This window comes from Eschrichtius robustus, chromosome 2, assembly GCF_028021215.1.
Source record: "Eschrichtius robustus isolate mEscRob2 chromosome 2, mEscRob2.pri, whole genome shotgun sequence".
NCBI lineage: Eukaryota > Metazoa > Chordata > Mammalia > Artiodactyla > Eschrichtiidae > Eschrichtius > Eschrichtius robustus.
The window spans coordinates 72,231,058-72,246,270 of record NC_090825.1 but is presented as its reverse complement, the minus strand read 5'-3'; the positions used below and the strand labels follow the sequence as shown (position 1 = coordinate 72,246,270).

Genomic DNA, 15,213 nt, shown 5'->3' with positions numbered 1-15,213 from the left:
CTCACAGCGTTGTGGTCAGAAAAGATACTTGATACGATTTCAATTTTCTTAAATTTACCAAGGCTTGATTTGTGACCCAAGATATGATCTATCCTGGAGAATGTTCCATGAGCACTTGAGAAGAAAGTGTATTCTGTTGTTTTTGGATGGAATGTCCTATAAATATCAATTAAGTCCATCTTGTTTAATGTGTCATTTAAAGCTGTGTTTCCGTATTTATTTTCATCTTGGATGATCTGTCCATTGGTGAAAGTGGGGTGTTAAAGCCCCCTAGTATGATTGTGTTACTGTCGATTTCCCCTTTTATGGCTGTTAGCATTTGCCTTTGTATTGAGGTGCTCCTATGTTGGGTGTGTAAATAGTTACAATTGTTTTATCTTCTTCTTGGGTTGATCTCTGGATCATTATGTAGTGTCCTTCTTTGTCTCTTGTAATAGTCTTTATTTTAAAGTCTATTTTGTCTGATATGAGAATTGCTATTCCAGCTTTCTTTTGATTTCCATTTGCAAGGAATATCTTTTTCCATCCCCTCACTTTCAGTCTGTATGTGTCCCTAGGTCTGAAGTAGGTCTCTTGTAGATAGCATATATACGGGTCTTGTTTTTGTATCCATTCAGCCAGTCTATGTCTTTTGGTTGGAGCATTTAATCCATTTACATTTTTACATTTTACATTTACCATTTTCTAAATTGTTTTGGGTTTGTTATTGTAGGTCTTCTCCTTCTCTTTTGTTTCCTGCCTAGAGAAGTTCCTTTAGCTGGTTTGGTGGTGCTGAATTCTCTTAGCTTTTGCTTATCTGTAAAGGTTTTAATTTCTCCATTGAATCTGAATGAGATCCTTGCTGGGTAGAGTAATCTTGGTTGTAGGTTTTTCCCTTTCATCACTTTAAATATGTTCTGCCACTCCCTTCTGGCTTTCAGAGTTCTGCTGAAAGATCAGCTGTTAACCTTATGGGGATTCCCTTGTATATTATTTGTTGCTTTTCCCTTGCTGCTTTTAACATTATTTCTTTGTATTTAATTTTTTTTTTTAATTTATTTATTTATTTATTTATTTATTTATTTTTATATTTATGGCTGTGTTGGGTCTTCGTTTCTGTGCGAGGGCTTTCTCCAGTTGCGGCAAGTGGGGGCCACTCTTCATCGTGGTGCGCGGGCCTCTCACTGTCGCGGCCTCTCTTGTTGCGGAGCACAGGCTCCAGACGCGCAGGCTCAGTAATTGTGGCTCACGGGCTTAGTTGCTCCGCGGCATGTGGGATCTTCCCAGACCAGGGCTCGAACCCGTGTCCCCTGCATTGGCAGGCAGACCCTCAACCACTGCGCCACCAGGGAAGCCCCTGTATTTAATTTTTGATAGTTTGATTAATATGTGTCTTGGCATGTTTCTCCTTGGATTTATCCTGTATGGGACTCTCTGTGCTTCATGGACTTAAGTGACTATTTCCTCTCGCATATTAGGGAAGTTTTCAACTGTAATCTCTTCAAATATTTTCTCAGTCCCTTTCTTTTTCTCTTCTTCTTCTGGGATCCTTATAATTTGAATGTTAGTGAGTTTAATGTTGTCCCAGAGGTCTCTGAGACTGTCCTCAATTCTTTTCATTCTTTTTTCTTTATTCTGCTCTGTGGTAGTTATTTCCACTATTCTATCTTTCAGGTCACTTATCAGTTCTTCTGCCTCAGTTATTCTGCTATTGATTCCTTCTAGAGAATTTTTAATTTCATTTATTGTGTTGTTCATCACTGTTTGTTTGCTCTTTAGTTCTCCTAGGTACTTGTTAAACGTTTTTTGTATTTTCTCCGTTCTTTTTCCAAGATTTTGAATCATCTTTACTATCATTACTCTGAATTCTTTTTCAGGTAGACTGCCTATTTCCTCTTCATTTGTTTGGTCTGGTGGGTTTTTATCTTGCTCCTTCATCTGCTGTGTGTTTCTCTGTCTTCTCATTTTGTTTAACTTACTGTGTTTAGGATCTCCTTTTCACAGGCTGCAGGTTCGTAGTTCCCGTTGTTTTTGGTGTCTGCCCCTAGTGGCGAAGGTTGGTTCAGTGGGTTGTGTAGGCTTCCCGGTGAGGGCACTGGTGCCTGTGTTCTGGTGGATGAGGCTGGATCTTGTTTTTCTGATGGGCAGGACCGCGTCTGGTGGTGTGTTTTGGGGTGTCTGTGACCTTATTATGATTTTAGGCAGCCTCTCTGCTAATGGGTGGGGTTGTGTTCCTGTCTTGCTAGTTGTTTGGCATAGGGTGTCCAGCACTGTAGCTTGCTGTTCGTTGAGTGGAGCTGGGTCTTAGCGTTGAGATGGAGATCTCTGGGAGAGCTTTCACTGTTTGATATTACCTGGAGCCGGGAGGTCTCTGGTGGACCAATGTCCTGAACTTGGCTCTCCCACCTCAGAGGCACAGGCCTGCCACCCAGCTGGAGCACCAAGACCCTGTCAGCCACAGGGCTCTGATATTAGTAGTGCCAGAAGGCTCTTAACAGCGGTCTCAGCCACAGAATCTCAGCTTACTGACATGCTCTGTGCCTTTGTAGGAGCCGCGACCCCTGCCTGGCTGCATGCTCTTCTGGCTCTGCACCAACCCTCCTTCCTGCAGGTGCCTCTAGGCGGCGCCCTGGGCCTTGTGTGCCTTTTACACACGGTAAACAGAGGCTCAGAGTGCAGGTCAGCCGAGGTCATGCCCTGACCCAAAAAGCCTTTATTTTCAACCATAGTTTTTTTTAATAACACATTATATCAGGAAAGAGAGGTAAACATGAGTATATTCAAAGAGAATATACTTGTATCAATTTGGAAAATTCTATGCAAGAGGTTTCTTCTGGAACAGTAACAAAAGATTCCTTATATATTTAAATACTTTATTATGCAGTTATCAAAGGTAAAGAGCCTCTTGATCCAGGTATAAGCCAACTACTCTCAGAAACCAGGAACAAAATTATATTCCTGGTTTAAAAGACTCAAATAAATGTCTCCACGGTATGACATACTTTTAAGTTAGACATGTACTTTAATAACAACCACATTTAGTTAAGTAAGTACATCCCATAATCTAGAGAAGAGACTAATTTTAAAAAGCCTAAAGTATATCCTACACTATTCACTAAGAATGAATATTTATTAGTTCATTTAATCTTACTTATTTAAATCTTTAAAATGAGATTTAATTTCATTTTTAAACTCAAATAGATAAAAGCATGCAACATAATCATGAAAGTAAAAAAATTCAGTATTTTTGAGGTAAAAATATCAAACCATTTATTATATAACTTCAAGAAGCTATGTTTTGAAATATTAAATAAACTTGTCTAAAATGCTTCTTACAATTATAAGCAAGTGTAATATTACTATATAAGCCTTCCTTTTTGATTCTTATCCAATTCTAAATCTTTTAGAATGAGGGAAAAGGCTATGCATTTTTAATACTAATGGAATGAAATGATACTATATGAATTTCTCATGTTTTAATGATGTTGTTCTGAGAACTGAAGGATGGTATCGATCTCTCTAATTTCAACATTCAGGGGCAGAAACTGAAAATCAATATAGTTCTACTGTGCTAAATAACTACTCAGGAATGGGTTCTCTTCCTCTAAAACCACTTTGCACTTCCAGTCTGAGACTGTCAAGCCTTCTCCAACTGTAATTTCTCCTCTCTGTCCTTGGCATAACCAGTGAATACATATTTTATATTTTATATCTGATATATAAATGGTAAGCCAAAATATAGTCAAGGCTTTCAAAAATTTTAACCAAAATATTAAATAATCAGAGACCTGATTAAAGATTTATGTGTAAGGATAGTACTCATAGTATTATACATATGAGAAAAAAAACTAGAAACAATCTTAAATCTTACAGCAGGGAACTAGTTACAATTAAAAATGTTATATCCACACAATGGAATACCACATAGTCATCAAAAATCATATTTTCTAAGAATACTAAGAATATGTGGATAAAATAGATAACTAATAAGAACCTACTGTATAGCACAGGGAACTTTACTCAATACTCTGTAATGACCTATATGGGAATAGAATCTAAAAAAGAGTGGATATATGTATATGCATAACTGATTCACTTTGCTGTACACCTGAAACTAACACAACATTGTAAATCAACTATACTCCAATAAAAATTAACTAAAAAAGAATATGTGACAATGCTAATAATATGCTATTGAGTGAAAAAGGAAGATACAAAGTCATATGACTCCAATTTCATAAAAGGGATACACACATGGAAGAAAAATCTGGAATATATAATAAAATATTAATAGTAGTTCTCTAGACATAAGGAATACAGGTGATTTTTACTTTCTTAATATTTCTGTTTTTCATAAATTTCACTGAACATATAAAACTTCTGTTTTGAAAGGTAATTTAAAAAATAAAATAACAAAAAGTTTAAAATATATTTTCTGTTAAATCAACATAAATATGCTTTTTCAAGGCAGTTGATTGAAATTTCTGACTGAATCAAATCAATCAGCATTAAAGGTCATATATCTTATGCTGAAACACTATTTCATCTGTAGACAGTGAACCACATAAAGAGTCCAATACGCACCTTGTTTTTCTTCAGGTGTTTCTACAAAATAAGGCATTCTTTTCACAGTTTCTCTCAACTCCTGTTTCAGGGCCAGCACATAATCTTCACCCTCTCCTGTTTTCAGTGGCACTGGTTTATAATCTGTATCCTGTTTAAATTGAGAGGCAATTTTTAAAAATAAATTAAATATTTTAATATCCTTTTTGTCTATATTCTGAAAAATGTCAGTTTTATTGAAAAACTACATTTTATAGGTATTAAGTTTTACCATCAACTTAAAAGATTTTGAGCTTTTATAATCTATTAAACCTTTCACCCATCTCCTATTTTGCTCTTCTTTTAGAAGTAGAAAAGATACTTAGTTTTCCTAACTGCCTAATTTTTCTACTGATCACACCAATAATCACTTTCCTATATAGTCTGTTGACTGTGATTCTATATTTTAACAATCAAGGCCCCCAAATAAAAGCAGCCACTTTAGTCTCCTATTAACCTCAGTCAGTGGTGGTGGTATTGGTGGGAGCAGTAGCATTAAAAAAAAAGTAGTAGCAGCTACCATTTAACAACTGGTTACTACATACTACAACCTGGATGTACTCAATATTCAAAATCCATGAACTCATCTAAAGTATCAATATCTCCCCTGTTACAGTGAGGAAACTGAGAAATGAACAATCTGTATGCCCATATAGCACAAAAGTGGCAAAGCAGAAATTTGAATCTGTATCTTCAATTTTTAAAAATTACATGCACACCCACATATGTATATATATTTATAATATATATATTCATTAAAATGTGGGTCCTCAGGGTACATAAAAAAGATATTTCTGGTTTCACAGGCTAAGTATAGGGTACATTTAAAAAATTTCACTCTGAATTTATTCATTCTACAACTATTTATTGAGTGCCTACTATAAGTCACAAGGGGTTAGACAACAGGAGATGAACTAGTCAAACTTCCTACCTACATGGAATTTACATTCTAGGGGAGAAAATAAGTAAACAAATGAGGTAATATATAATTTCAGATAGTGATAAGTGAAATAGAAGGGCTGAAGCCAGGAAGAGGAAAGAGTGACTAACGGAGTACGTGGAGATTGGAAGTGGCTGGTCTAGACAGGGTAAACACGCATGATCTCTCGGGGAAGTCACCTTTGAGCAGAGATCTGGATAAAATTACGAAGCCATCCATGCAAAGAAACGGGGAAATCAATGGCTCCAGCCAGGGAAACAAGCAGAGGAAAATGCCTAAGGGAACAAGGAGATCAGCATGGCTAAGGAATGAGGACAGTGGTAGGAAAAGGGTCAGAGAGACATCAGAAAGGCCAGATCAGACAGAGCCTTTTAGCCAGTAATAAGGAATTTCATTTTTACTCTATGCAGAAGAAAACAGTATGTACTAATATTCCCAAGCTTTAGAAGTAACCTCACACATGAAGAAGAGCTTGTTTTAAAAGAAATCAATGTAAAGTGACATTATGTCTACACCTGAGATATTTACCTTTGTTTTTAGGCTATAATGAATATATCAGAAAGGCAAAATACCAAAAGCAAAAAGTAGACACTCCCCATGTGAGACATCTAGATCCCCAATACATTTATCCGGGGTCCTCTACTTATGTAAATCTTTCAACAAAGGATGTTTCCTTTTAAAAGAGGGAAAAGATTCCTGGAGGGAGTACCTGGTTATTTATGATTTTTTCGTATTTTATACTACAGCACATGTGCATCTGGAAATGTAAGCTTACATTTTAAACTTAATATAAAGCAAAAACATTAGATTAAAAATTATACCAATTAAGTCTGCAGCATACTCATTAAATTTAAAAGCAACACTAAATGTAGTAGGAATGCTTACATTCTGAGTAACAAAATTAAAATTGACTTTAATGAGGAAATAAGCAAAAAAAAAAGTTCCGTGGGTAAAAGGTCAAGTGGTATACCAGGGAGCAAAATTAAATTCTATAGATACAAGATGAGAAGAGAATCATTAGGTGAAGGTCTGGCAGAATGGGAAGTGAGGACCACTGTAAAACCTGACTTTACTTTTAAAAATATTATTTTAATATTGGAATATATCAATAACAGCATTATAAGATGCAAGGATTGAAAAAAAAATTCTTTCTTGGTTCAAAAAATACTGAATACATCCAGGAAAAGGTGTATATAGTTTTCTGTATTTTAAGGAAGCAGTTTGAAAGTTAGAAAAGTTTCAGAAAAGAACAGTGGAAATATTTAAATTAAAGGTAAGTGACACACTCTCTTTTACTTTCTTATAGTTAGGATATTGTAATGATATCATATATTCAAGTCTTATACAGAATTTAAATTTTCTCTGAAACATGAAAAAACACCGTGAGCACTTTGCTGTTAATGTACTTACAGGAAATAGTGGGGGTGGCTTCAATACTACATCAGGTAACTTTTCACCTCTGCTAAATCCAACTGCCTCAATATTAAAGGTGTAAGCAGCACGTCCTCTTCCTTTATTCCCAGCCATCAGAACTAGTTACATCAGAAAAAGTGGGCAAATTAAGACACTGTTAATGATTAAGATTCACTGGATCAAATGAAAAATGAAACAAACATTTTAAAACAAAATACACTCCACCCCTTAAATAGCATGGCCCATTTCAAACACTTCTGGAAAGCAAAACCTGTAAAGAAATAAATATGTGATAAACTGACTCCTGAACCCGTCACATCTAGTCATGTTTGGCAAGTCAAGTGATGATGGGCTCAACTACCTCACCCAGATCCTGGGTGGAGGGCTGATCCTGGGGCTCCTTTGCGATGCTGCCCTAAGCGCTGGGCAGCCAGCTGATGCAATTCTCTCCACCGCTCTGTGGTTTGGCAACAAGATCTCAGATAGATATTACAAAATGTGGACAAGGAAAGGTTGTGCTGATGAAGAGGGGACACCTTGCTTTTTTAATCAACCTGGGGACTATCAGCAGTCATGTATACTTTAAATTTTTAAATAATTTTTTTATCCTAAAATTTGAGTGTTAGAATCCTTGAGATCCTCCAATGTCTTCCTTTTAGAAATGGGAATGGGCTCAGTAAAACTTTGAAGAGGTCTGTCCAAGCAAAAAAAAATTTTAAAGTTCAGAGAAAAACATCTCAAATAGTTAAAGGTAAGATAAACCTGTACTCTGTAACTTTAGAGATAATAACAATGTCATTCTGAAGTCCTGTATTGAATTTCTGAATCGTCTGAAATGTGATGACACTCTACAGTTGATGCTTGAACAACATGGGGTTTGGGGCAGCGACACCCCATGCAGTCAAAAATCCATGTATAATTTTATAGTCAGCCCTCCAAATCCATGGTTCTGCATTCTCAAATTCAACCAACCTCAGACTGTGTAGTGTTAGTATTTATTGAAAAAAAAATCCATATATAAGTGGACCCATGTAATTCAAACTTGTGTTGTTCAGAGTCAACTGTAATGCGAAAACAGGATTCCTACACTAGGGCTCTTTCACTACAACTCTGCATTGGACTGTAGTGAAGATTATAATGCACATTCTTTAAATCTTTCCCCCAATGATGCTACTGAGTATCATTCAACTCTGTAAGCCCAAGAAAGCAATAATATGCCCTCCATACCACTGTAACAGTTCCCTCCTTTTTTTCCCTAACCATTTATGTGTTGAAAAAAACAAGGTCATTGTCCTTTGCAATGCTTCTCCAACTTTAAGGCATGTGCAAATTACCTAGAAATCTTGTTAAAAGGCAGAATCTGAACCAGCTGGCCCAGGGTGAGGCCTGAGAATCTGCATTTCTAACAAGCTCTCTGAAGCTATCAATGCTACTGGTTTGCAGACCACACTTTGAGAGTAGGAAGGCTGTACAATTTCCCATATTCTGGATTTACATGATTGATTACACAAGATGTGGTTTAACACATTCCTCTACTCCCTGTATTTTCTATAAACAGATGGAATAGAGGCTTACTCAAATTTGGGTTTGATTTTTTACGAGAATCCTTAAAAGAGATGCTCTGTTTTTCCTACTGCATCACAGGACACACATGAAGTCTTTCTCGGTGATGTTCTCTGGTCATTGGGTTTAGGTGCTGTCAGTCTGTTTCATCCAGTATAAAGTTCCTATCAGTTTTCACTTAATGATTTTAAAATTGCAGCCATTGATGATCATAGCCTAGATTCACGGTTCCATTATGGATTGTAATGTGGTGATACACAAATTTTATCATTCTTTCTTTACTAACTAGAATCCCACCAGTAATCAATTCCCCTCATCTACTATTTAGTTACTATGAAACACAATTCATACAGAAAAGATACTTACTTTAATTACCAAGCTCATTCCATTTGTCCACACTAAGAGAGGGAAAATATCCAAATGGCCTTGTTTCAATTGCGGAGTCACTAAAACATATGCTGAGCCTATAGAAAGCAGGTCTCCCAAGTATAAAAATTGCTGGGCAGAAGAGCTCACACCCTCACTCTAATGAAAACCCACCCTAAAAAGAGAGTGTATCGGCTGCCGTTGCTTGATGGAGTATCCCTTGAGAAATATCAACTCTGCTGACTCTAAACTTTCATATTTATCAAGAAACCTTCGGGTGTATAAACTGATTACCATTAGTGAATGTACTGCCCTTGGCAGAAAAATCAATCCTAACTATTGAGACACTCTTAATAGTTACATGGCATTCTGGCCTACAAATCCATTTCTTTTTAGTTTGGTTATCAGGAGTCAGTTCTCCTGTAGCTGGGGAAGCTGCTAAATTCATTTTCTTCTCTTGCAGAGCTGAGAGGTAATCCCTGGACTCGGGTAACCGTCTCATGGAAAAAGTGGCTCACAAGTGTGACCTAAGCTTCACTGTTTAAAATCCTTAAAGTTGATTTAACCATTACCGTGGTCCTTTTTCATCCCGCTAAACTTCTTGAATGAAGAGTCTTTTTAACGAGCTTTTCCCATTTTTTTCATTATCCAAATCATCCTCTACTTCATGTGGGCCAATTTCATCCAACTAATATTGAGCATTCCAGGCACTGTGGTAGGACTCAGAGAGCACTGAACAAAACCAAGACCCTGCCTTCAGGGCTCATATTTCAGTGGATGAAAGAACGCAAACAAGCGTAAGTATGTAACATAATATTATGTGCTCCTGTAGTGTTGAATTATGTCCCCCCACCCCCAAATGTGTTGAAGTCCTAACCCCCCGGGTACCTGTGAATGTTACCTTCCTTATTTGGAAATAAACTCTTTGAAGATGTAATCGAATTAAGATGAGGTCATATGAGATAAGGGTGAGCCCCCTCCTAATGACTGGTGTCTTCATAAGGGGGAAATCTGGACAGAGAGAGACACACACAGGGGAAACATCATGTGAAGATGCAGGCACAGACCTGAGTGCTGTAGCAGCAACCCAGGAATACCAAGGAGTGCCAGGAACCACAGAAGCTGGAAGAGAGGCACTGAACAGATTCTCCCTCAGAGCGTCCTGAAGGAACAAACTCTGCTAATACCCTGATTTCAGACTTCTGGCCTCTAAAACTGTGAGAGAATAAACGTCTGTTGTTTTAAGCCACCCAATTTGTGGCAATATGTTATGGCAGCCCTAGAAAATCAGTATAGCTCTGAAGAAAAATAAATCATGGTAAAGGGGTAAAGAATAACAAAGGGGTATGGTACTGACTTTTTCACACAAGGGAAGCCTTTCTGTGGAGGATAAATCGGAGCAGTGTGCTGGAGAGGGGCTGTGAGCTTCAAGATGAAGGAATGAGGTGAAGATGGCTATGGACAGAAGGAAGAACAGGGGCAAAGGAGGAAGCCACAAGCTGGGCCCATCTGAGGAACATGAAGCTCATGCAGTTGGTGAGCAACAAGGAGAGTCTGGTTAAGACCAGATCTTGTGGAGCCCTAGGTGAGCTATGGTAAAGGGTTTGGCTTTTATCTTACTTGTGATGGGAACTATATATACTCAGGCAGATGCTGAAATGCAAAGGTCCCTAATGGTCCTCAGTGGCAAAATCCACAGGCCTTTTTCCCTTGTTCATGCTCTTAGACTTCCAAAGCATACCACTCATTACTGCCTCCATCCTTATGAAACTGTCTCTTCTCTAGGTTTTAATAAAATCCCAGGGACTTCCCTGGTGGCGCAGTGGTTAAGAATCCGCCTGCCAATGCAGGGGACATGGGTTCGAGCCCTGGTCTGGGAAGATCCCACATGCCATGGAGCAACTAAGCCCGTGAGCCACAATTACTGAGCCTGAGCTCCAGAGCCCACGAGCCACAACTACTGAGCCTGCGTGCCACAACTACTGAAGCCCATGTGCCTAGAGCCCATGCTCCGCAACAAGAGAAGCCACCGCAATGAGAAGCCTGCACACTGCAACGAAGAGTAGCCCCCGTTCACCACAACTAGAGAAAGGCCACGCAGCAATGAAGACCCAACACAGCCAAAAATAAATATAATTAATTAATTAATTAATTAATTAAAAAAAAAAAAAAACCAACTCCCTATTACAAGTACTGGGGGCCCTTTTAAGATGGCTGCACTGATCCTCCTGACTCACTCGCCTATAATCATATCTTGAGTAGCATTCTCTCCACTGGTTCCCTCTTCCTCCTTGCCTGGCTGCATCCCTTTTTACCTTAAGATCCAGTTTAAGTCCCTCAACGTCCACAACTGTCATTTCATCCCACCTTGCTCTTGGAAAGATCCTCTTGCTAAAATAAATGGATTTTTAAAAATTGAGGTGATACATACAAGGCAGCAGCATTCTTCAATTCTGGAAGAAATACAGACAATGCCCCTTTTGGGAAATGGACCTGCTCCAAAGAGAAGGAGTTTCACTTCCATTTTTTTTGTTTATTTCTTCAACTATATTAACAGTAGAGATTTTATATCCCCCACTGTTTAGCAGAATACTCTCTATACAACAGCTCTGTAATCAATGTTAGTCTTTCCTTATTTATTTATTCACTTACTTACTGTGATTTGATGAGCAAATTTACCCACAGAAATACAATTCAGTCAGCCTACTATTAAGGATTTTTTTTTTTTTTTCTTTTTAACTTCTAGAACAAGTTTGTGACCTGGCTGTACACTGGAATCATCAGGAGAGTTAAAAAAAAAAACAAAAAAACAGAAAAAAAAAACACCTCAAGCATCACCCCAGAACAATAAAATCAGAATCTCTGGAGGTAGGATTTAGGCACTAGGACTCTTTAAAGCATTCCAGGAGATTCCAATATGTAACCTACATTAAGAACCACTGCTCCACTGTTACAGTGGAGGATTACTGGACTGAATGTCAATATTATGACATAGTATGAGTGTGTTTCACGTTTGGTAATTGCAATCATTGCTGCTTTTGTTGTGGTCATCCATTTACAATGCTTGGTGTCAGTCTATTTATCTCTTGTAAAAATAAAATGCAGTGTGTGTGTGTGAAAAAAAAAAACCAAAAAACAAAAAACAAAAATGTTGCCTACAGCTATGAGTTAAGAGTATCTATACAGTGTGTAGTTTTTATTTTCTAAAATCACAGATAGGGCAAGTATATGAATTATAAATATAAAAATATGATTTTGTATTAAAACTTTTGCAGTTTAAAAAAAAAAAAAAAAAAAAAAAAGAACCACTGCTCCAGATTGAACTTCCCATTATATAGAAGAGGAAAGCGAGGCTCTAAGAGGTCAGCTGAGTGCCTAAAGACAGAGTTAATTCCTAACAAAGATAAGACTGGGTTAAAGCTTCATGATAACCTTTCCATTGTCCTTGCATTTATATTATGCTGCCTGCAGCACACTTCTGGGTTAGTTGAAGACCTTTTAAATCCCAGCAATGTCTTTAATTTTTACAATGAAGTGAAATAGTAATGGCAAAATAGATTGGATTTAGAAATGTAAAATCAGATGCACCACCCTTCCATTTTGGGATGCCTCCTGAAAATTCCTATTCAGAATTGTTCTGAGATAGTTTGATGAGTGTAATTCAAGTATCCAAGAGCTGAAATGCAAAAGCCTATTCTAATTAACAGTGGAAACAATTTTGTGGCAGAGATTTAGCTCATCTCTGAAAATCCTCCTAGCTCTAACACTTTATGAGTTTGAGTTATAATTGTGGCTTAACTGTATTGTCCTCCACATCTCACACAGTCTCTTGCACATATTACCTTGGTCAGTAAACATGCAAACAGATATAAGCAGGCATGGAAGCTAGGAGAGGCACTGAAAGCCAGGTCACAGTTTCTTTCCTGATGAATAACACCTAAATTGCCCTAATTAGAAACTAACAGTCATGCTGACCTTGTCTCCACCTCCCTTGATCTCCCCATCTAATAGTAGAAGACTATCAGCTCTGTGTCCCTTCTTACATGTTTGCCTTTCTTCACTTCCGCTTTAGTTCAGGCCTTCACCATCTCTTGCCTGGACCTCTAATACAGAACACATAAACTTCTCATGGCCAGACTCCCCCTTTCAATCCACTCTCCAGTCATCTCTCTAGAACACAAACCTTGATGTATCACTCTCCTTGACTAACAGAGCTTCATAGACTAACTTTCCGCCTCTTGCACCCTGCACCTCCCCCCCCCGCCCCAGCTCTAACCACTCCCAACTCTGCTACACCAGCTGCTGCATGTCACGTTCCTCGAAGGCCACATCCACGTAAGCAAGCCCCCATCATCATTTAAGATACTATGCAAATGCCACTTCTGACCATTTCCTCCATCCTAAGTGGAGGTAGGCCTATCTCTTTTCTGTTTCCCAAGTACTACACTGCTTTTATTACCCTTTTAAAAATCATGTTGTAATTGTCAGTTCTTTTCTGTCTCCCCAGTAATTTCTTCAATTATCCATCCTTCAAGTATTTGTTAAGCACCCTCTGTGTCAGACCACCTTCTACATAATGAGAATATAATAGTGAACAAAACAAAATCCCTGGTTTCATAGTGCTCATAGTCTACTATGGGAAATGGAAAAAAATATACTTTATAGAGTGCCAGGTAGTGATTAGTGCTATGAAAAAAAAAGGCAGGAAACACGGGTGCAATTATGGAAAGAATGGTTGAATAAGTCCTCCTGTATTTTGTAATATCTGAGCACAAACCTGACAAAGAGAAGGAAAAAGCCAGGCTGAGAACTAGGGAAGGATATATAGGGGAAAGTGTAATACAAGCAGAAGGATCTGTAAGTGTGAAGGCCTCTTTGAAGACTTAATCACCTTTTCCTGACCCATTACCAACCAGAGCCTGGCAAAAGTCCAATAAAAATTGGGAGAATTATTGCTGAGCTCATGGCCTAGTAAGGATATTACTCCAATTCACCTCCCCTTGCCTAGAGGAAAAATAAAACTGCAGAGAGTTCTGTACTACCTTGCTGAGAACATCCTAACAAACAGTGGTCTCCTAAGGCCAGCTCAAATGCCACTCACCAATCCCTTCCATGCATATTCTCATAGCACCTAGTTTTTACTTCCTCTGGGGTACATATCTCATTTGCTTTACATTGCAAACATTTGTGTACAGTTATTATCTTCTTTCAAATTCTTGAGAACCCAGATCATGACTTTGTTTTTTTTAATACAATTCTGTTTTTTACACATCTTTTAGCTTGGGACTTGCACATAAGAATAACCCTGAACAGAGTGTCTGAATAAATTCTAACTAGGTTAGGCAAATATTCAGAAAGGCTACATCCTCATCAAAGACGTAAGGATTGTAGGGGAGGAGAATACACCTCTCCCTCTAAGAAGGCTTATTAGCAGCTGCCACAATAAGTGTTTTCCTAATTATCTTTTATAATGCTGTCTCATGGGTCTCTTTATAATTTTTCCTGGCTGAGCAAGGAGGTTAGTCAAGTTCTCAAGGGAATTTCTGAAGCCTAAATGGATGTTTCAACAGCGGGGAGATGCGGGATGGGGACAGGAACCTGGTGTTAATAGTGGGGGTGATTTCTGTGGCTGTTGGGGCCACGCCCAGGCATTATCCACTTTTCCCGTCCTCTCAAGGTGCGGCTGCCTCCACCTTTCCTTAGTTGAGCCTTTCTCCCAACTTTCTTTGCTCTCTTCCAAGAGCGGACAAACAATGCAAAACAAAGGAGGGTAGGGGAACGAATATATAATTTAATTTTTTATAAGAGAGGAAAAATCTTATCAACAACACCTCTCCCCCATGATACAGGGTAAAGTGCTAACAGTTAAGAAAACATACTGAATAGTCTGTCCTTAGCTGCAAGTCTGCGGCAATGACTCGTGTTTGAACCAATCATACCATCGGAATTGTAAATCTACCATCGGTAAGAGTATAAATTCCATTCTCACTGTAAACAGTCCTAGGAAGTGGAGACTAGGTAAAAATTGGAAACGACAATTTTAAACGATTGTGAAGGGATTAGGAGAAGGGGACGTAAAGCTATCTCCCAATGCCCCTCAATCCAGAGGCGCTTTAATGAATCTCCACTCCTGACTTCCCCCACCTTCTCCACGTGCCCCTTTAACTCCCCACTTACCCCCTCCAACTCCTCCCAAGCCCTCAATTGCCTCCTCTGTTACCTGCTCACTAAGTCTCGAGGCTTGGAAAACTGTGCAACCGAAGTGCCGGCCGGCAAGGAAGGGGTGCGGACAGAAGGTTCCGGCGCTCCGGGGCCGGTTCCACCCCTGGAGAAGCGCGCTCCACCCTCCA

General features: G+C 38.5%; 1 protein-coding gene across 2 annotated transcripts in view; it reads right to left on the bottom strand.

Moving 5' to 3' along the window:
- POLR3G (RNA polymerase III subunit G) overlaps window positions 1–15,211 on the bottom strand; it is a 39,042-nt gene extending 23,831 nt beyond the window's left edge. For both annotated transcript variants that reach the window (XM_068533792.1, XM_068533799.1), the window contains exons 1-3: window positions 15,084–15,211; window positions 6,932–7,053; window positions 4,564–4,693 (exon numbers count right to left, since the gene is read on the bottom strand). In XM_068533792.1, the coding sequence (XP_068389893.1) occupies window positions 4,564–4,693; window positions 6,932–7,048 (247 nt within the window). In that variant the 5' untranslated portion in view covers window positions 7,049–7,053; window positions 15,084–15,211. The remainder of the gene's footprint in view (window positions 1–4,563; window positions 4,694–6,931; window positions 7,054–15,083) is intronic.
- Between the last annotated feature and the right edge of the window lie 2 nt (window positions 15,212–15,213).